General features: G+C 36.7%; 1 protein-coding gene across 1 annotated transcript in view; it reads left to right on the top strand.

Annotated features, from left to right (window-relative positions):
- The window catches only part of LOC135594065 (uncharacterized), a 28248-nt gene extending 5933 nt beyond the window's left edge, over window positions 1-22315 (top strand). Inside the window, exons 9-17 of the mRNA XM_065084488.1 lie at window positions 5858-6221; window positions 6345-6851; window positions 6945-7123; window positions 7201-7359; window positions 10156-10230; window positions 15741-15912; window positions 16640-16833; window positions 19126-19341; window positions 21471-22315. Coding sequence (XP_064940560.1) covers window positions 5858-6221; window positions 6345-6851; window positions 6945-7123; window positions 7201-7359; window positions 10156-10230; window positions 15741-15912; window positions 16640-16833; window positions 19126-19341; window positions 21471-22106 — 2502 coding nt within the window. The 3' untranslated portion in view covers window positions 22107-22315. The remainder of the gene's footprint in view (window positions 1-5857; window positions 6222-6344; window positions 6852-6944; window positions 7124-7200; window positions 7360-10155; window positions 10231-15740; window positions 15913-16639; window positions 16834-19125; window positions 19342-21470) is intronic.
- The last annotated feature ends 416 nt before the right edge of the window (window positions 22316-22731 follow it).

Raw genomic sequence — 22731 nt, 5'->3', positions numbered from 1 at the left:
ACCTTAAAAATAGAAAAAAAGTTAGATTAGTGTTTTTAAGTTGGAAATAAATATAAATTTAGTATAATTTTAGCAAAAATAATGTAAATTAGAAAAGAATAGCAAAAATATTCTTTTTCGAGCTTTGAGGAGTAGCTTTGTGGTATGCTGCGGATAATCCTTCCATTAATATTGAACTATCTATAAAGAAATGATTTGAATTATTAAATTATTTTTTAAATAACTCAAACTTTAAGATTCAAATCAATTAAGTAATTAATCGATGGATATATCTAGTTCTACCACCAAAAAGAACGACGAGAGTTCACGGGCAATGGATCGGGGTTCTAGATCCTATGTATCTGGATATCATTATGATATGTTTGCAGGATCCAATCCTGAAATTGATCCCACGACAGTGTATTGATACATTGGATGCCATTGGTGCATCAATGTGGTGATGGTCGTAATTTGATTGTCGTGAACCACATGTCCGAGGCGGCTCCTGTGGCAAGGACGAATGTGGCATGTATTGGTTTGGAGCATACAGAATGTCATAACTTCTACTTTCGCTACTGATCTACTGCTTCATATCGTAAGGTCGATCTACGCACTGTTGCTTGGAGAAAATGACCAACTATCATCATACTATTGTTGGACGTAAGATTCTCCATAGTACGACGGTTGTGAATACGATGAGCTTCACTTCGTGTTTACATCCTGTAGGCTTTATTGCATATGTTCAAAATTATCCATTGTCTTACCCTTTTCTTTCCGTGCATAAACTTAACCAATACCTTGTCGAGCTCCATAATCTCAATCTTGGGTGGTATGTGTAAAATACTGCTCCTCGATCTATGCACCACCATCAAATTGTATAGACGGGACCATCGACTCCTCGGTGTCGCCACCATCATCGGTCGAGGCACTACTGTCCATGTCTCTACTATGTCTCTAGACCAAGCAGGTTTGTTAAATACGATTGCAAAGGTGTCTTGTCGCCCGACTCGATTCTTTTCAACGGTGCAACTGATGCTACTGCCTTACCCTTTGCCTTTGCCTTTGTACGTTAGGCGGACAACTACGACGATTGGGTGTTTTTAGTTCCTAGAGTAGTCTGACTCGATGTTGTCCGACTCCTTCTGCCACGTTCTGACTGAGGGGGATCTTTCTTTGGGTTGGATGTGCTTCCTCTTTTCCTATTGCCTCGATAATAAAATACGAAGGACGTTGAGGATCTCCCATCTTATCAAGTAGAAGATCCTCTTGGTTCTTCGTCGCTTCGACCCACTCTAGCATCGACTCTTAATCTTTGTTGTAGAATTGGAGGTTGATGGGATTAATCTTTGTTTCCTTTGGCTCCTTGTCCAGCTCGGCACATCGCAACCTTAGTTGTATGTTATAGTAGACATATACTAGTTTCTCTAACCGCCTATACGATAGTTTGTTGAGATCCTTCGTGTGAATCAATACGAACGTTGACCAATTACGTTCGTAACCATTAGATGTTGTCGTCTACGAAAAGGCACGGATGACAATCTTCCTTAAATTTGATACATCCCCTCTAAAATGTAGCGACCACTTGATTGCAAAAAGATGCAAATAAGACTTTATTAATATAATAAATAATTAATATCAAATATAATTTATAATCAATATGTGTGTAACTTTTCCTCACCAGGATCTATATTATAACGACATGATATAACTACATCGTTGAAGATTGAGCCAATTGTTTTTTGGAATAATTGGCCCTCTATCATAGCATCGATAGTGTTTGATAAGAGTCAATATATAATATTTTTTAGTGTCGATAATAAATCTGATCGTGTTTTAAGACTACATCGAAATTGAATGGTTGGATTTAGATTATATGATGCAAGACATAATTTTGTTAGTAAAAATTTTTTAAATATTAAAAATAATGAATTAAATTACATTTAATATGAATTTAACTGCATTATGGATATATCTTGGTCCATATGAACTTCAGTTCTGTGAACAATGATCTGTAAGTATTGGTTGGCCTTAAAATCATCTTCGAATGCTTTCTTGACCTTCTCTCTTACTGTAATCAACATATGTCTAAGATAAAACATTTGTAGATGCGTGTCCATATCTATCTTACAAAGAACAACGTAAAGTGGTTCCACACCTTTTATGATTTCATTCACGATATCCCAAAATCTGAAACAAAGAATTAGTCTTTTCTATCTTTTTTCCATAGCCCGATCTCGAATACCTGGAATCGGACCATTTATGTTAGGTGACCATTGCCTTGAGGCCTTGTCTCTTTGGTTGTATTGACTTTAAAGCAATGAAATTTATAGTAAACCGAGTGACTACAGGTCTGAGTATCTCACCATTTATATACTTTTGTATTAAAGAGTGGACCCAATGATGATATATATGTATACTTTGTGATCGACTGTGCTCGAGCTACACTTGTTGACTAATGGTAGCTCGCCAATATCCTTCAACATTAAATCCATGCAATGAGCTGCATATGAAGTCCAAAACAATGTTTTTCTTTTTTCCATCAATTATAAATCGATCTTCTTGAAATTGGCTCCATTATCGGTGATTATCTAGACAATGTACTATGGTCCGATCTCCTCTACTAGGATGATACTTGTCGAAAGTATTAATTGACTTATGAAAAACCACTCGTCTATTGCAATAAACAAGAAAATTAATGATACTTATTCTTGTTGGCCTTGTCCAACTGTCGTACATCAATGTTACCCCATATTCGTCCCACTGCCTCTTGAAGGATTTGATCCAATCATTAAGTTCTGCCACCTCCTTATCTAAATACACACTGTGGATCTCTTTTGGTGTTGGATGCTAGATTCCCATGCCAGATTTTTTAGTAGAAGAGACTATGCTCTGATAATATAGACCTTAGGTTGTACTTGTTAGAATCCTGTAGAAATTGAACCACTTTGCAATTGCCTTCCCTATATTTTGCCTCTTTTTAAACGGTCAATTTGATCGTTCGAAATAGGGCAATCTCAGCCCTTGATCGATAATGGTTGAAATCCGACTGTTATCGACTTGTACAGGTTGGTAATGGTCCGATTTTGATCGTTATCGCCCGGTACAAATCCCATATCGCCATATACGAGGTCATGTGATGGTATCGCTCGACAAAGGGCGGTCCACGTATCGGCATCCTATCAGACTGGTACATACCACTTATACTGGACAGTATAGGTTGACATGACAAACCCTGAGCTAGAACATGAATAAGATGATTAAAGAAAATAGATCTAAATAACAAAAAATGGTCAAAAGAAAATTAAAACGGGACTGCAGCCAAGAGTATAGTTTATTGGCAAAAGGGAAGCAACAGCAACAGCCCTCCTTATTAGTATACTCAAACAAGTACACTATCTATGAAGCTAACTTAGTGGAACAAGAAAAGTAAAATGCAATTTAGTTTGTGCTAAGGTAACAACTATAAATGATAATTTCTCTGTAGAGGAAAGAAATAAAATTCAAGGGTTATGGTTTTGCTTCACATATCCTGTTCAAAATCTTTTGCAACCAATTGGCAACATCAAGGATGCTGGCTGACATAGTTTGTGACTCATTCTGTCTTATGGTTACCATGCTCATTTAGTGCGTGGTTATTAATAATGATCATATTCTGTATCCTCTATGGTAAGGAACGCTAGTCTTGTGGTGTACTGATGAATCTCATGATTTTGTTAAGAGAGTGAATATGAATCTAAATTTTCCACACTTGAACCTTGAAGTACAGATTTTGCAGTCGCATTAGGAAACCTGAAATTTGAGTTGATGCTTATGACCATGATCTACAGAAAGAAGCTTAAATGATTATGGTTTAAAAGAAAAAATGGAATATGCTAATATCTATTTTGTAGTTTCTGGTTGCACGATAGGGTTTATTGTCATGCACTTACATCAGGCCTATCAGATGTAGACACAATTATGTACCACATTGCGAATTGTCATAGCTCCTGCTGTCATGTGAAACTAACCAATCCAAAAAGCGTCTCATACACACTTGCAAGGAACTGATCCACTGATCTACTGTCTAATTTAACCGTGCACACATTGTTAAGATAGAACATCCATTGATGCAATTCCAATTCAACAATCCTGCCACCCTCTGCTGATGGTTTGGTGCTAGGTGACTGAGCTCTTCAGCCCTTTGCAGTTAGACAAATGTCATGTCACAATAGCAGGAGCATGAAGTCTGTGAAGTGACATTTGGTTGGTTGCGATAGAGAGAGCATAAAGAACATAGTACTCACCAAGGTTCCCAATATCGTACCGTACCAGCGTTTCAACGTTCGCTCGGTACGGTACGGAACGGTATATCGAGCGGTATACCGCTCGATATATATATATATATATATATATATATAGATATATATATATATATAACTCAGCAACGTCGCTGAAGCGACGTCGCCTTTCTCTTATCGTAGGCGGTATATATATATATATATATATAAGATTATATATATACGTCGCATTGCCTCGGCGACGTCGCCTCTCTCTTCTCGCAGGCGGTATATATATAAAAATTAATATATATATATAAGATTATATTTTTTTTTTTTATTTAAAAGGCGATGTAGTATCGCCTCGGCGACGTCGCCTCGTTTATTTAAATATATATATATATGTGTATATATATATATATATATATATATATATATATATATATATAATCCGAAATAGGCACCAAAGGCAACATCGTGTCGCCTTTTTCTAAAATATTTATATATAAATAAATATATATATATATATTATTTTATTTTATTATTATTATTTGTTCCACCCGGTAGCGGGCGATCCGCGTACCGATATGCTGTCGGACCGGTATGTACCACCCTTACCAGGCGGTATCATTCGGTATTGCGTACCTTGGTACTCACTATCCAGACTTTAAGCTCTGTTAAGAGCCATTTGGTTATTTGCTATAAGGGGTTAAAACAGCATGTTAAATGATGGTTTACTATGGTGGTGGTACACTATTAGATTGTAGCAGTGCATATTTGTTAAATTGGTATGATCCATCATGAATGGTGCATGATTGCATGTATCTAAACCTTTCAGTATGATGGTGCATGAAGCTTAAAATTGGTATTATACTTTTCAATAAAGTGGTGACACGGTACTAGATTGCATGCATATATACTTTTCAGCACGATGGTGCATGAAGCATTGAGTGCAATTTTATGATGTTCCGTGTCAAAGTTTGCATGGGCAGTACTAATGTTCAGAATGTAAACTTGTTGGTGTATTACTTTTTTGTCAGTTGATACAGGCTATGAGTAGAAGTGATAGTATGTTGTTTCTGCTTGAGTTTTCAGTTTATTAGAAGTAACCATGGCAATTTTGTGATGCATATTCATTTCACTAATATATTTTGATCCCAACACTACTAATTCTTGCTAATCACATATCAACAAAAACTTTGACCCTGATAAGTTTCAAGCGTTATAGTTATAATTAGTTATTTATATCAACCATAAATTGACGATATTTTACATTTCCAAATTGGATTTATCCAATTTATGTATTTTTTTAAAGCCTTAATTTTGTGATTTACTAGCTTTTGTCATTTAGTGAACATGTTTTTAGTTAATTTTTTATTTCTTCCAAATGATTTAATCTGATTTGACTCACTTTTCAAAGCCTTATTTTCTGTGATTTATGGGTTTCTGTCATATAATGAACTTATTTTAGCTACTTGTTGGTTTCTTTTCTTATCTTACAGAGAGTAGCTGATTTCTACTTTATTCTTCCCTGATCATATATGTTACTTTATTTGCCACATTTATACTTTTTATAGGATTGCAAATTGGTTTCTGGGATTTGAACTTGTTGGTATTGGCAGGTCAATGCATCATGTTTTTTGGAGTGTTTTGGATTATGCTTCAGTCATAATTCACGGTTTGCTGGTTCCATGAATAACCTAATTTTGTCAAAACCGCTTTCAACTGGATACTTGCTTTCCATTGCTGAGCTGAAAACTGGCAATATCTTGAGTTCTCCAAGAAATCTTACCAAGGATGCCACTTTTCCTGTTGTTTCCAAAATTTCTATTTTGCAAGATGAGGATTTGCAAAGTCCTTCAGAATATGTAAGTAGTGTTTTGGAGTTTCCTCACATGCCTCCTTGGTTTGGTATTGCTGGCAGTCAGAAACTATACCTAACTCTTGCTGGAGTACTTAGACTTGTCGGGCTGTCCATAATATCAGGTAATAGTTAGGTTTTCAGTCTTTGTTCATTAGTTTTATGATGATTTGTTGTATTAAGTTAAGAACTTTTTCTTCCTGATAGAAGTTTTGTTTTTAATTATTATTTTTTTGTCTTATCCTTAGGACAAAAGAGCAATATGTTTTTATCAGTTCTTGTTGATAATTTGCTAGATCAGTTTCGCCAGTTGATATCAGAGCTTCGTATGAAAGAATATGGCAAAGAACGGTGGAAAACTTGGTATTTTCATCATGGTTCTGGCCAGTTATTGCGCAAGACAAGTTCTGCAGTTTGCGTGTTAAATGAGATAATATACGGATTATCAGAACAGTCAGTTAATACATATTCAACATTCTTTAAAAAGTCTAGGGAAGAAACCTTGCAAGAAAAGAAACTTGCATATGATGATGACAAGTCTACAACTTTCAAATGCCAAGGATCAGCTTGGAATACGAGAGAGGGAAAGGATAATAGGGATGCTACAATTCTTTCCATTGGCAGTATTTTGCATGAATATTTGTCACCTGAAGTGTGGGACATTCCATTGGATCAGAATGCACCTCTGCTGGAACATGAAATAGAATTAGATCTTCCATTACATTTCTTCCTAGACACCATAATGCTGCAACAGGAAATGTATTTTCACCAATTAACTTCTTGACTCAGTTTCTTGAATGTTCTCCTAACCTTGATATTGATTATTTTTTATGGTTCATTTGTTCAGGTGATCTTAGATGGAATAGGCATTTTCAGCATAGTTCTTGGAAAAGATTTTATAAGCAGTGGATTTTTGCACTCTTCTCTTTATTTATTACTAAGGAACTTGATTTGCTCTAACAGTGAGATAAGAATCGCATCAGATGCTGTCCTACGTGTTCTTTCTGTTTTGTCCGGCCATGCCACCGTGAGTGCAAAAAAAAGAGAAACTGTAAAAGCACCAGCTCTTTGTTTTATGTACTGATGCTACATTATTTGGAACAGGTAGGGCACTTGGTTGTGGCAAATGCAGACTATATTATTGACACTTTATGTTACCAGTTGCGGCATTTGGATATCAATCCCCATGTTCCTGATGTACTTGCTGCTATACTGTCCTATGTCGGTACTGCTCGAGATATTCTGCCATTGTTGGAGGAGCCGGTATGCATGTTAAATAGACTATTAGTATTTTTTGCTACTGTTTCTTTTTTTTTTGGAGATATCATGTTGCTCTTTGGCACCTGAAGCAAAGATCATGCACCGGGGTCCAGTTTGTGAGGTTGCTGCCAGTGGAAAAGTTTAAATCAATCTTCTGGCCTATTTGCATTTTGGAGCTGACTTAGGATTATTACAGTAGAAAAAAAAGTTAAAACATTTTTTTTTTCATTTTGTTCCTGTCTCTCACAAAATGAGATGGCATGACCTTTTGCATTGCTGAAGGTAGATGACATGGCTCATTATTCCATGGCTCAAGCTTGAACCATTTAAGGTTGTTAATGTTTTTGTGATTCAAACCACTTCAACAATATATTTGAAGCATTAATAGACTTCTAATTTTTTTATAAATATTTCCTTATTGGTTTGTGTGTATCACATAATTACCTTTTCTTGTACTAAAACTCAGGACATTGCCCTCAGATCCATTGCATCCCTCAGGTTTCAAATGTATCCTGTTGTTTATCGATTTGTTTCTACTGTGTAATCAATTTCTCCTTGTACTAAAACTTGTCATTTGCCACCTTAGCTCTGATTCTTCCTTCCTGAGAGGAATTGCCAGAAAATTTTTTGGTTCATAAGAGCATAGCTGCAACCATTATGATAGATGTTTTACATAAATTTTAGGTGCCTTGCTTTTTAATATTAGGTCAGTGGCTTTTACAGAGGTGGACTTCTTGAGTTTGAGTTGGGTTTTGTTGCTGATTCCAGTTTGGTAGGAAATAGTCTTGGTAGTTCATATATTATGGTCTTCAAAAGGTTATATTATTACCCTTGGTGTGGCAAATGTGTATGTGCATGATTTAGGCTGAGATCCTTCCATTAGTAATAGAGCACTCAATTTAAGCAATGGGTAAGGTGGATGATGCAGGATGAGTTCATATTAGTCTTATTTTGACAATCTTAAATCTGAATCTGAAATCCTCTCATGTCTAGGTTTAAGGTTTTTTATATAATAATATTTGTATTTTTGAATTATTTATGTTATTTATTGGAGTGTTATTAGAATGCAATTTGAGTTAATTAATGATAAGAATACCTTCATTAGATGTCCTTTTTTTGGAAAATTATAAAACCATCAGAATTTAAGTTTGTAGGGTTCTAGCAGAAGTTTTCATCTCTTAATATTTATTAGTACACTATTTTCCTTATCTTCTTCTCTTACCCATTAGTTATGATATTAGGAGCATTATGATGACGAATGGACAATTCTATTTTAGCTCCTTTCCTGTCATGAAATTTGCTACTGTAGTATCAGCTAGACTTCATGCTCTATCCCTTTTAGCTTTGCAAAAAATAATGATATTCCTTCAAAGTTGATGTCGTCCAAGCTGGGGAAGTTTTGTGGTTATCCTTTCAATTAACTCTATTAGTGGAATGGACAATCTTATTAGAGTTTGGTGCTAGCTCTTTTGATCAATTAATCCATGAACTATATGCCATTAATTTATTTGTTTCTATGAAGTTTATGATTCCGCTGTGAGAAACTTCTTCTCGAAGAAGTTGGTATCACACCATCACCTTTTTTGTTTCAATTTCATCAAAGTCGTGATGGAATTCTGTTTAGTATGGGATTTGAAAACATAATGTATTGTGGACTTTCTCAATTCTTCCCCAAACTCTTGTTTTGAAGTATATTTGTTTGTTAAATCTATTTATTCATTATAGAGTTTTTTTAAAGACATCCGTTGGTTTCTAAAGGAAATTCTTTATGTTTGACAAAGTGATCTAAGACAATACCATAAATTGTTATATTATAGCTCATTCTATTAAACATTGTTCTATCATCTTTATACTTTTACATTTCATCTTATATATATTTTTATCAACTATATGGAAGACATGATCCTCTGTTCCCAAGATGTGATTCTTCTTTAACTTTCTTGTCACTTCTCCAACTCCTTGTATTATGACATCTGTATACCATGCTGTCATCTTATTTTACAAAGAAGCCATAAGGACAAAAAAGACACATCGATAAGTAGCATATTTATTTTCTCCCACATCCTAACATAAGCATTAGGGTTATTTTTCCAAACATAATTGTGGTTAATTCTAAAATGTTTTTAGCAGTAAGGATAATATATATCATATACTTTACACTGGTGTATACTTGGAACTTTGGGAATCTCAAGTATTTGTTGTTGATTCCTTGATGTTACAAACTTCAAGTGTAAATACAGCAGCATTACTGTATTCTCAGATGTGGTTGACCATGTGGTGAACTTATTGATTAAGACAATACCATTGATACAATACCTTAAATCAGCATGGTTAGACTACAATTGCTTCGGAAAATATCAAGCCAACCCCAAATAGTTGGAATATTATGGCTTGTTTTTGTACTTGTGGATTGTTGTACTTGTGTGGTAATCAAGGATTTTACAGCAAAATGTGGATACAAGAATCTTGGTTTAAAGAGATTAATAGTGCAGTAACTTTCTATCAGATGCAATCTGGAGATTGCACATTCTAAAATTTGGTGTATATGTTTGAACTTTTCTCATGCGTGTTTAGCAATTTGTTCTCATCTGTTTTCTACTGCATGGATGGATTTATTTGCTTGATATCTGCTGATTTATTTTGTTTCATTCTTTCCTTTGATTTACTGCTGGGGTTTTATAATGGTGTCTCTACTTCTTAAAATTATATATAAGATGGGTAATTTGAAAAATCAATTTATTTATCATTTACTGCCAATACTCTTTTTTTCCTCTAAATTGGTTTGGTCAATTGCCACAGATGCGAGCTGTATCCTCAGAGTTAGAGGTCCTTGGTAGGCATCAACACCCAAATTTAACTATTCCTTTTCTAAAGGTAAAAACATTTCTTTTCCAGTCTTCATTTTTTTATCTTTTTGAATTTCAGCTCTTCTACACATGGACATTGAATTAAGTTCTAGGTTTCACTAATGAGTGACCATGTTACATGAATTGTGCCCTGATTTATTTTAGACTAGTTTCTACAGCATCTTGCTGTCACATATCCTTGTTCTTATCTGATGATGGAATTCATTTGATATGTATATGTATCTTTGACATAAACATATATGATTATATCCTGCTTTACAAAAAAAATTTCAATCTGCATAAAGCTGATGTCAACATTTTGGGAGGTGTAAAGATTTTAGGTGTATATAGGTACAAATAAATATTTTAATTTCAAATAATACCGCCCGTACCGGGCGGTACTATCGGTCCAACAGCAGGCCGATACACGGACCGTCCGTTATCGGGCAGTAGCATCGATCGGTGACAGAGAAGAAAGAAAGGGAGAAAAAGAGGTCGGTGATGGAGAAGAAAGAAGAGGGAGAAGAAAGAAGAAAACTTGGAGATCCAACATGGTGACAGAGCCTCTACGACGTCGCGGGGAGAAGCGATTTCTTCTCCCCAACAAAAGAAATCGAGCGAGGCGATGCCTTTCTTTTTTTTTTGCGCGGGGAAACCGAGCGACATCGCCTTGCCTTTTTCGTTTTTATTTGCGCGGGGAAATCGAGTGACCCTTTTTTTTTCATGCGGCTCCTCACGCGGGTAGAGCTATCGTTTTTTTTTTTAATATATACCAAGCGGTATACCGAAATGTATCGCTCGGTATACTTATACCGTACCGTACCAAACTGAGCTTGAAACTCCGATACGGTACAAAATTACAAACCTTGGGTACAAACATATTCAGATAACACGCCAGTATGCTGTGGACAGCTCATGCTTTTACACTAAAGTGTTCCATGTTAATGATATCAAATGAAAAACAGATATGATAAATGAACACATGATAAAAATATGCATCCTTGGCAAAAGTCCAACATAATAGATCATCCACAAAATACCATAAACCTATTTGCAATCTATCAAGGATATTATTCACATCATAATAGATCAAAAGTCCAACATACATTCATACGGGCAATTTTGTAAACATGCTTAGAAGTCTTATTCCTCTCTCTGTGTATAGTGTATAGTATATGCGCACAAAGACACACACACACACACACACTTATATATATATGTGTATATATATATATATAATATCCAGTGAACCAAAGCTGATTGGTTGCTCTAATACCACTTGATTGTAAGACTGTTGACAATGACACCACTTGATGCAAGGTGGAATAGATGCTTCATACCACTTGATGCAAGCATGGGGCCTTTTACATCTCAGCTAGCTGTACAAATCTGATGCTTATGTGAGTGTGCTTTTATCATTTTAGTAAACCTCATACTCCATGAGGGGGTCAAAAATAAGGATCTTTGAGGAATTAGAAGGTAGAGGGAATCCCATAATTGTTAGGAGAAAAAGAATATTACGGTCATACCATTAAGAAATTTTAAATTTGCGTGAAAGCAATGTTATAACTTTATAACTATTATGACTAAGACTCAACTACTGTTAGTAAGAATTAATGACAAGAAAAAAATCAAGAGCGAGGGACATGATTCGCTTTATTGGTGTACCGATCAGTCGTCAGTACGATACATACCAACATACTGACACATGGTACGGTGGGACATACCGACAAACTAATATGTATTGCCCATACCAATCCCTTATCGGATTGGTACGTACCGCCCATATCGGGCGGTACATCGTGGTACAATGAATTTTGGTGAGGGATACCGGTGGGTTGCAAAGGTGATGGAGAGGTGAGAAGCAATGGCGGAAAAGAGCAATGGAGTTCGGCTAAGTCCAAAGGCAACAAAGTCAAAAGGGAACATGCTACCACAAAGAGGAGGCTATGTCGGGGAGGGTTGCTATCACAAATGATGGGGACCGAGAATAGATTGTTAGGTGTGTGGTGGGGGCGGAGAGACTGCATGCTATCGGGAGTGGTAATAAGATGAAAGGGGGAGGAAAGTGGAGGGCGATTAGTTGAGGGCAAGCAGTCAAGCGTGAGATAGGCTAAGACTGAGGGGAGACTAGCGTGAAAGAGAAGGGGGATGGTTATTGAGATTGGGGAAGATTGTAAGGAAAGGAGGAGATCACCGACATAAAGGAGGCATTTGGTGAGGGAGGTTGCACTACTGGGAGAGTAAAGAATCTAGTAACAATGATAAAGAGGAGGCAAGATAGAAGAAAGGGGAGGGGGACGTATTGTTTACTAGAAGGGGGTTGCCGTGGGGAAGCATGAAAAGGGGAGATATTGTACAACAGCCCCCATCAGCATGGGGGTTGCTGTGCTATCATGAACAGTCATCGCGGTCCCGTAACATCTTCGCTCAACGAACCATTCATCGCTTTTGTGTGCTATCATGAACAGTCATCGCGGTTCCGTAACATCTTCGCTCAACGAACCTTTCATCGTAACATGTCCCGTAACATCTTCGCAGTGCTGTAGTGCAACCGCTCACCACGTCGGGCAAAACTGCCCCAAAATGGCTTCGTTTTCGCGTGTCACAACCTATTTTCTGCATAACATAGTGCGACGTGAAACGTCATCCAGCTCAAACCCTTGGAACCCCCTGGGTGGTACAAGGGTGGATGGGGCTTCGAGGTAGTGTTGGGTGTTGATCAGTTTATACAAGTTCACACGTTAACTTGACAGGAACTTGCCATTACGCCCGACACCTGGTAAGTAGTCGTTTGTGGACTTGCGATTGTTTGTTTTGTCTTCTAAAGTCCTTGTTTTCTCCTTCCTCTCTTTTCTCTCTTATATACTAAGTGTTTGATGAATTGCTTGTAAAGCTGACCTCTTCGTGAGACATCGGGACTTGTCCATCACTCACTTTTTAACTAATTAACTTGCTCTTTTTACAGGTCCTATGGGACCTGAGCGAGGTTGCAAATAGGTTGATCTTTTGCGGATGCATAACACAAGGGTGTTTCATAACTTAGATAGGATCGCCTAAGGGTGCTTCACATCTTAAGCAACTCCAGCTAAGTCTGTGACTTTGCCATAACGGTGCGGAACGACTTAAATAATTTCAGCTAAGTTCATGACATTGTGGTATCAGAGCGGGTTTGTAATTCGAGCAAACAGCGAAGTTTCATAATCTCACCATGGCGAAGCATCATGGTGAATCAAGCAAAATAGGGCAAGTCAGACCATTGCCCTAAGCATCCGTAGGTGGGTTGCAAATGCAAACTCGCTCTCATGCTGTTGGAGCTACTCAGGAGGAGCGCGACAGCGAACAAGACGAGTGAGAAGTTGGCTATACTCCACGAGCGGAGGAGGCACAATATGGAGTTCCAACCTATCACGAACGGTCGTCGCGCACCTACAACATCTTCGCTCAACAAATCGTTTGTCGCTTTTGCATGCTTGTATAAATGCTTAGCAGTATGTTTTGCCTTGGTTTTATGTGTTTTTGGTAGAAAAATATAAGCAAGAATAGTTCACAGCGCTGTAGTGTAATCGCTCACCACGCCAACATTACTGCCTACCACTCAAATTAGAGACATAAAATAATTAAAAGATTAAAAAAATAAAAAGATAAATCGTATCAACTAACACATAGTTGCTTCCATTGTCGATTATAACTTAAATAATATTTTGTTCACTAATTTCTTTCATAAACTTGTCAAGTAACTCATATCATTTTTTCATATTTCATAAAAGATGATGCATCTATTGACTTCACAAATATGGTTCCTAAAGAACAATTGATAATAAAATTAATTATACTCGTATGTGCTCTGTCGGTCCGAGGATCTGGCATAATAGAGCTTTACCCATAACAAGTCATTTGTATAATCCAACTATTTTTTTAGTAATGGAACTCGTAATTCATAATAACTTGTAGGTTTTAATCCCCCATTATATCTTTCAAGAACTTCAATCATCTCTTTAAAATAGTCCAAACGATAAGCACCAAGGGGAAGGCCAGCTTGATGGAAGAAGCGAGCAATGTGTTGAGTCATTCTTCCCTTTATTTTCTTATCACAGGCATTACTTATATTTGTTTGTCTTAATTTTGCTCTTTGTTGACCTTATTTCTGTTGTGATCCTTGATACATATACAAGTCCGTTGGTCCCTTTTTACCCTTATTAATAATCATGACTTCTTTTCCTTTTTTTGTCTTATACTCTTTTCCCACTAGAATTAACACTTTCTAAATAATCTTCTTCATCATCATCTCTAATATATTGAATATTATCCTCGGGTAAAATCCTATGAGACTCAAGCGAGCTCCCAAGCGGCACTTCACTTAAGTGCGTCGCCTGATCATAGTGTAAGGTGCTCAAGCCTCACCTCGCCTCGCCTCCCCCGAGTGCCTAGGCGAGTGCCCGGGCACCTAGTTAAACCCCTGCTTTGGATTAAATTAACATATCATGTGTGCTAACAATCATTGCCTGGCCATGTCATGCCATTGTGTTTGCATGTCCTTATGCCTTGTGATGGCAACCATTACTCAAAGGATGTTACTATGTTGCTTTAATGTCTAAGCAATTCTTTGTTGGTCTTCCCCTATGCCTCAATATTGTCCTATGTGCTGACTAATATCCTGACTCAGCTGACCTTATGCAATTTCTAGGTCTTTTTTATATATGTCCATATCAAGGTTAAAAATTTTGTGGCATGCTACTCAATATGGACAATATATGCCGGTTGAGTAAGGACTGATTTTGGATTTTCCCCTACTGATCCAGTACAAAACAAACCTTCCAGGTTGTTGCTAATTTAGTCTAAATTAGGATCTACATTACTACACTAGGCTGCTTTGGTCCTAGACTGACCACAGGCTGGACTGTTTAATTGTCTGAACTGGCTTCAGCCAGAAAATAGCCCAAGACTTCCATGAGTTTTTGCTCCCTGCGACTGACCTCCTCTAAGGTGGTGAAAAAAAGAAGAAAAAGATAAAGGACAAAGGAAGACCTTGAATCATCCTTTTCCCATTGTGGCAATGAGAATTGGAAAAAAGGAGCTGGCAGAGGCACCTCCTTTTTTTCCTCTTCCCCCTTTTTGTTTTTGTCCAATTTTTTCATTTGATCAGCTTTGACAAGTACAAAAAAAAAGATTTTTCTTTTATTATTTGACCAGTATGGCACTAAAATTTATTGGACCTGTATAATGTATATCATTCTATCCCTTGTTATATCAAGAAGAATTATGGTTGGCATTCCAAAGTATTTAGAATTGTGGTTAACTCTTCTTGTATCAGAGTTATGTTTCCTTTTTGTTTTATGTTTAATATAATGAATATAAATCTCTTTTGCTTGGAGAAAAAAAAATCTTTTTTGTTTTATCTTGTTCTATTATTATATTCTTCTTTCTTGTTTTATCTTGTTCTATTATTTCATCTTAATCCTAAAGTTTGAAGATGTTACAATCAGATTTTCTTATTTGTATTTTGAGCTTGCTGCTTGTTAATATTCTTGTGTCTAGGCTGTGGGTGAAATTGCAAAGGCATCACAAACTGAAGCATCTTCTTTGCCAGATCAGGCAGAAATATTTAGTGCACACATCAGCTCCAAGATTCTTATGATGCAAAAATGGATTAATGAGAATCATGTGGCTAGAAGCTCCTTCTCCATGTGTACCGAATCCCAGGCTTTAGGTAATTCTGATTTGTACTATAAGGATTCTGGTCTTCTGTTTCAGCTTTCATTAGTACTGTTGAATGATTGGCACATGACCATGAAATCTGCCAAATTATGTTTCATTGAATTTTGTGAGTATTAATTTAAGAAATTCATAAAATAAAGAATTGAAAGAGTTGTTTTTTGCATTTAGTTACTCCTAAGTTGTATCTAACAGAACAAAGTTCGATATTTCTTTGAGTTTCGGCAATGATTTTACTGTATATTGCTTTTATTTGTAAAATTGTACTAAAAATTCCTACATTACTGTGATCTTCGCTTAGACAGATATCTCATATATCAAATTGCACTATTTAGTATATCGGATATCATGATGAAATATGACTAAGAGTGTAGAAGTTTAGTTGCTTTCACATGTGATTGCCATATTTTACTAACAAACTAAGCACTTTGATCATAAAATTTTATACACTCTCCCAGTGAAAGAACACATTTCTAAAAACAAAGAATTAGTTCTCTTTGAAGATGTGAAAGTGGAGACAGATTAAATAGTTATCTTCTGTGGTTTAGCAGACTTCCGGTGCTATTTTTTTCTCATTTCTTTGTTTCAATTGGTATTGTTATTATGATTTTTTTAATCTAGTGTTTGAATATTTTATGTAGTCTTTCAAGGTTCTCTTTGTTCAATGCAAGTGCTATTTGGAATAATTTCCCATTGCCTTTTTGTTCTAATTTGACAACCAGAAATTGGATCTGTCAATTTTGATGATGTTAGTCTTCACTTGGAATATTGGGAGGAATTATTGTTTAAGTTTAATGAGATGAAAAGATACAGAAGAATTGTTGGATCTCTTGTTGGATCATGCTTAAAAGCTGCATCACCACTTGTTTCTTCACAGAAAGAATCAGCTTGTCTGGTGTCTCTGGACATTATTGAGGTACTTGCTTGATATGTTTCTTGATAAAACAGTTTTGGCCAAATGAATCTCTTTCAAATTCTCATTCTGCTGTTGCGAATACTGTTTGGTGTTTAATTGTCAGAAGGCAGCTCAATGCACAGGCACCCATTAATGCAGGTCTGGGAAGGGTCAATTTTGCAGTTCTTTCTTTCAGTCAGAGAGAATTAAATTTAGTCTTTCTCAATTTAAGTTTCTACTATATAAAGGGAAAACACAAGTTAAGCTCAGCCATTTCAGTATTTATTGTGATGTGAGGAAACCTCTTAGTTACCTGTGTTTAAAGTGAAACCTTACAAGTGACTTAAAAGAAAAAAAAATCTGGATTGAAAATAAGTAAAGAACAAAGGACAGCACATGTTGCTTCACAAGTAGGATACCTTTTCATGTTGATGACCCTTTTCGTTTGTTTAGCATTTCTTTGTTTGATAGCAGTATTTTCATACTAATGGGGCTATGTAATTTTAGTGGAAAATTAATTGATTACTTATTCATATACCGCAACTTGGATTTCTGAAATTTTTTGACGTAAGGATACTTGGGTAGATGGCTTACCTTTATGTACCTATCAGATACCTTATTCATTAGATAATTTTTTGGTACAAGTGCCTTGTGCTTAGTCTGTGAATTCAAAATTTTTTACTAACATTCATACGCTTGTTGCTTTTCATGGAGTGTATTTCGCAAATGGATCTTCTTTCAAATGACAAGCTATTAATGATGGATAGAATGATTACTGGCTACATAATGTAGTTTGCTTGTCATTTGCAAGGTTATAAAGTTGGACAAATTTTGAAGTCTATGTTTCCGTAAAATCCAATGATTACAAACTAGAAATTATTTAAGCAATAGGAACAGGTACATTGCCATGCAGATTTTTTATTATGTAGGTCCAAATGAAGGTTTTTTAAAGCTTTATTTTCATTTGGATCTGTTATTTTAGATGTTTATTTTTGAAGAAAGTTCATTTGGCTCTGCTATGATAGTTGTTTATTCTGTGACTTGTTCTGGATTATTGTAACAGGGACGCCATTGTTTTGCTAAGTGAAAGGCTTGCATTTACCGTCTCTTTGTTCTTTATATAACTATATGCTTGTCAAGGGTTTTAAGATGTTGACCATTTGGAGGTGTTACTGTATTATTTCCCTAAATCATGTGTTTCATTGTGGCTTTCAGTTTCTAGAAGTGCCACTTTTATTGGGGTAGCAACCATGAAAAGTCAGAACATGTTCTGAATGTTGTTATATGGTTTAATTGGGAAAATGAACTGTTCTGAGTATGATTTCAGTTTGTCATAATTTCCTTGGTGTAGGATAATTTGGATCATGGGTACAATCCAAGCATGGGCCATGCTGCTTGGTTTTTGGTATGTGGGGGTAGGGATAATGTTGACTTTTTTGGATTAGTTCCTGGTAGTTCTGTTGCTTTTCGGTCGTGTTCACTTAGTAAGTTGGGGTAAGACGTCTTGATCTTTTCACATCATTTAACTAAATGTTTTTTTTCCCAAAAAAGGTAAGAGACATGAAAACTTGGTTCTTAATTTTTGTTGATTTAAGCCTTTTTTGAATGGATTTGAAGTGTAATATATCATATGAATTCTATTTTTGCTTAGGTGTTCTCTATTTATAAAGCCGAATAAAACTTTGAGATTCGATTTTTAACTTGTTTATCTCGTCATGTATGATGGCAATCTGGAAAATACAGTGTTGCAAAACAGATCAACAACCTGCATCATAATTTTAAGTAGTATGATCAAAGTAAATAGACTGCAACTTCTTGTTGGTTTGTCTTTTTCTCAACACTCCTTTTCTCTTTCTGGAATAATGTTGTATTTTTCAGAGAACAAAATTTCACATTTATTCCCAAGGTCTCAGTCCGTTGTCTCATTACTTTTAAGCAAGTCATTTAGGACTATCAGTTTAGCAGATTCTTCCTGTAAATTGCTGCCCTAAAAAGGTGTTACTGGTTAGACTGTTGCAACAAAGCAAATGTTATTCGAAGTCTTGGTTTCTGTGCCAAAATCAGTTGGTATGGTAGGAAACATGAACCCTCTTCTCCATATTATTATTGGTTATGTTTGACAATTGTGTGTTGGTTTTGAACCATTGCATAATATGTTTTCTTTGTTCAACTAAATAAAATAATTAGATGTATACTTTTGTTAGGGGCTTGAGTGGTAAATATCTTATTGGAAAATAGTAAAACAAAATCTTTCTTGTTATTCTCCTTAGATTTCAGTTGTTTGTACTTCAGAGTAAGGCATTTTTTTTGTAGGATGTTTCTGTATCTCTTGCAAAAGTGGAGGAAGCTTATAAGCACGAGAAACAAACCAAAGCAGCAATCTGGGAAGCAGTTCAGTTGCTATCACTAAATGATCTGAAAGATGGGATGGAGGCTGCAGATGACGAAGCTGACGAGAACAGAGTGCTTCCAGCAATGAACATAATCTGGCCTTATTTGATTCTTTGCCTTAAAAATAAGGTTTCAGTGGTATGATAGATTTTTTTTTGCTAATTTAGTATATCTCTTTGGTCTTTTTTCCGTTAACATTTAGTCTATTCTGCTACATCGTACTTTGCTTGATTGTCTGATTTATGCTGAAGCTTCATATATATTTCACATGTCTTATCAATCTTTTGTTGACCGACCTAGCTGAAAAATGGACTTTTGGATGAGTGGACGCATAGGAATCTTCTAGATCTTATTATTTTGACTATATTTGGCATCTTGGAATATGTAACCTATATTGCATAGTTGACTTGCCATTTTAAAACTTGTGACACGAATACTAACCAACTGGTATCACATTCGAAATCCTGTTATTTTAGATGTAGTTAGTTTATGTACCATATGTTGTAACCATTTTCTGGCTGGAGGAGAGGCCTGATGATTGGTTAATGTTGGTCCACAACATCATTCCTAGATCAAGACAAGAAGAGAATGTCATCACAAGCATCGTGTAACGGACCTATATGTTGCAGTTTGCTAAACTTTTCTTGGTGCCTGTTGCTTTCATTTGAAACTTTCAAAGTACCATCTAAATGTAGGACAACCTACAAAGGGCTAAAGGGGATTGGGAATGGAGTGGTTGATAAGAAATTAAAAAAGAAAAGACATAGAGGAGAATGATGATAATATTTAACAATGAGCTCAAGTACCATAGGATCAAAGACATACTAGTCTTGAGTGTAGAGATACACATTTTATGTAATCCTTCTTGCTTTATTTGATAATGAAGTTATAACACTTGTTAATGCTTGACAGCTCCAATAACACCATATTTTGTTTGATGTTTTAGTGGATTATGTATGGTTATGCATATAGGACAATAGGGGGGTTTGGAGCTTTAGGGCTTATGTAATGAGAGAGTTAAATGGTTAAGAAATTAAATGGTTGTTCTGAAAGTTTGGTGTCAGAAGGTGTTGATTTGGTTTTGAAACTTTGCCCAATTGCAAAAAAATAAAAAATAAAAATATTTGGGCTACTGAGAGGCCATGCCAATGTGTATTGTGTATGTGTCTTATGCAGTGGTGTTGGAGCATTTGATACAGAAATGAATATGGAGCGTTGGTACTTCCAAGTTGAAAAGCCTTGACATGTTGTCACGGCCTTAGCTGGAATTGCCTAAGGCGTGAGGCACCCTTGTGGCCAAGCCGTGAACTTAGCTTGCGTTGCCTAAGTCGCGCTTTGCCCTTGCGATATTGCTCTGCAAAGATCAGCCCACTTGCAACCTCTCGCAGGTCCCGAAGGACCTGTAAAAGAGAAAGTTGATTAGTTCGAAAGAACGAGCAACGGACAAGTCCCGACGTCTCGCGAAAAGAGGGGAAACTTTACAAGCAATTCAGCGAGCACCTTGCGTGCACAAGAGAAAAGAGGGAGAGGGGGAAAACTAGGGCTTTAGAAGGTTGAACGAACAGTTGCAAGCCCACAAATAGCTGCTCACCGAGTCCCGGGCGCGACAACAAGTTCCCGTCAAGGTAACGTGCGAACTTGCGAATGAGTGTTCAACGCCTGGTACTATACCGAAGCCCCATCCAGCCCTGTGCCACCCGGGGGGTTCCAAGGGGCTGAGATGGCTAACGTTTTGGTGAGCGGAGGCAGATTCCAGAAATCAGTCCGCGGCACATGAAAACGTAGCTGTTTTGGGCTGTTTTGCTCGGTTTGGTGAGCAGTCGCTTTGTAATGCTACAGCTTGTTCGAACTTACATTTTTACAAGTAAAATGACCCAAAATCAAGAGAAAACATGCTGGCAAGCAGCTGTACATGTAGGTGTGAGCGACGAACGGTTCGTTGAACGGAATTGTTGCGAGTGTGCGACGACCGTTCGTGACAATGTGGCTCCATGTTATTTTGGACTTTTAGTAACCATTAAATGATTTATGCTATTAGGGTTCAAATATTGTCTTCTGATGCTTCTAACTTGCTGTATTTAGCCATTAAAGGACTTTTAATATTTTGTCTTCTGATTATGCAGTGATGTTTCTACCTTGCTGTATTCCCAGTTAAAGGATTTATGCTGTATTCCCAGTTGAAGGAATTATGCTGTATTCCCAGTTGAAAAGCCTTGGCATGTGGCTGCATTAGATACAGCTTTGATTTTTCTTTTATTCTTTTTCAGGTTGTGATCAGAAAATGCTTGAATATGCTGCATAAAGCAGTTCAAATTGGTGGCGGGGACTTTTTTGTTCGCCGGTTTCAGAATGATGGGCATACTATATGGAAGTTGCTTACTTCATCCACATTTCGAAGGAAACCAATGCTATCAAATGAGGAAAGAATTCTTCTCCCTTACCGAAGTAATTCTATAACTTCAGAAGAACCTATGGCTGAAGTCTCCAGCCAAAAAATCCAGACAGCAGTATTGGACATGATTACCTTGATATGTTCAGACAAGAGGACTAGTTCAGCATTGCAGACAGTCCTGAAGAAAGTTAGTGGTATTGTCGTAGGTATTGCTTGCAGTAGCATGGCAGGTCTCAAAGATGCATCTCTAAGGGCATTATCAGGACTTGCTTGCATTGATTCAGACCTTACCTGGCTTCTGCTTGCCGACGTCTACTATTCCCTGAATAGAAGGGATGTTATCCTTCCACCATGCCGAGATCTGGCTGGGATTTCTGAGCTGCTTCCTGCCGCATCATCCAAAAAGGAATATTTGTTTGTGAATTATGCAGGAGAAGATTTAGGCCTTGATATAGATCCTTCATCCGTGGAGGTAGTATTTAGAAAGATGGAATCAGAAGTTCTTTTATGATAACATTTGTACAGTCGGATCTGTATCATGTTGAATGTACTCTGTAAATTTGTGGGAAAGTTTGGGTAACTTTCCTTCAGTGAGATAATTTCTTGTATATTCTGTCTCATGGAGTTAAATGATTTCATTTGTATGATGTTCATGAAACTCTGAAATCTACTCAAATGTTTGGTTATCATACCATTAATATTGTGTGATTCCTCTTGTTATCCTTGGTTGTTTTTTAGCTTTACATATATGTATTTTCAACTGGGGTACGCCGTAGTTGCGAAGCACAGTATCGGTTTGCCAGTTTGCAAGCGGAAATGACATCGTGTGGGATTGCCGAAATAATCATCTGGCCCCAATCATGTTAAACAGTAGGAAACAGTAGGTGTACACCTGGAGCACAGGGTAGCAAGCCGGGGCGGTTGTACCTAAAAGCTGAAGGAATGTAGATTGCATGTCTTCACCATCAAATCAAAGAGGCAATAGTATCATACGAAGAACAGACGAGCAATCGCTAACTGGTAGCGGAACACCGTGCCAATGAGAACACACGGGATGGATTGGTTTACACCGAGCAATCGCTACAGGCTCATCCAGGTTGACGTGGGAGACTTGATGAGGTGAGACCACACAGGTT

The sequence above is a fragment of the Musa acuminata genome, chromosome BXJ1-9 (assembly GCF_036884655.1).
Source record: "Musa acuminata AAA Group cultivar baxijiao chromosome BXJ1-9, Cavendish_Baxijiao_AAA, whole genome shotgun sequence".
NCBI lineage: Eukaryota > Viridiplantae > Streptophyta > Magnoliopsida > Zingiberales > Musaceae > Musa > Musa acuminata.
This window is presented reverse-complemented; position numbering and strand designations above follow the sequence as displayed.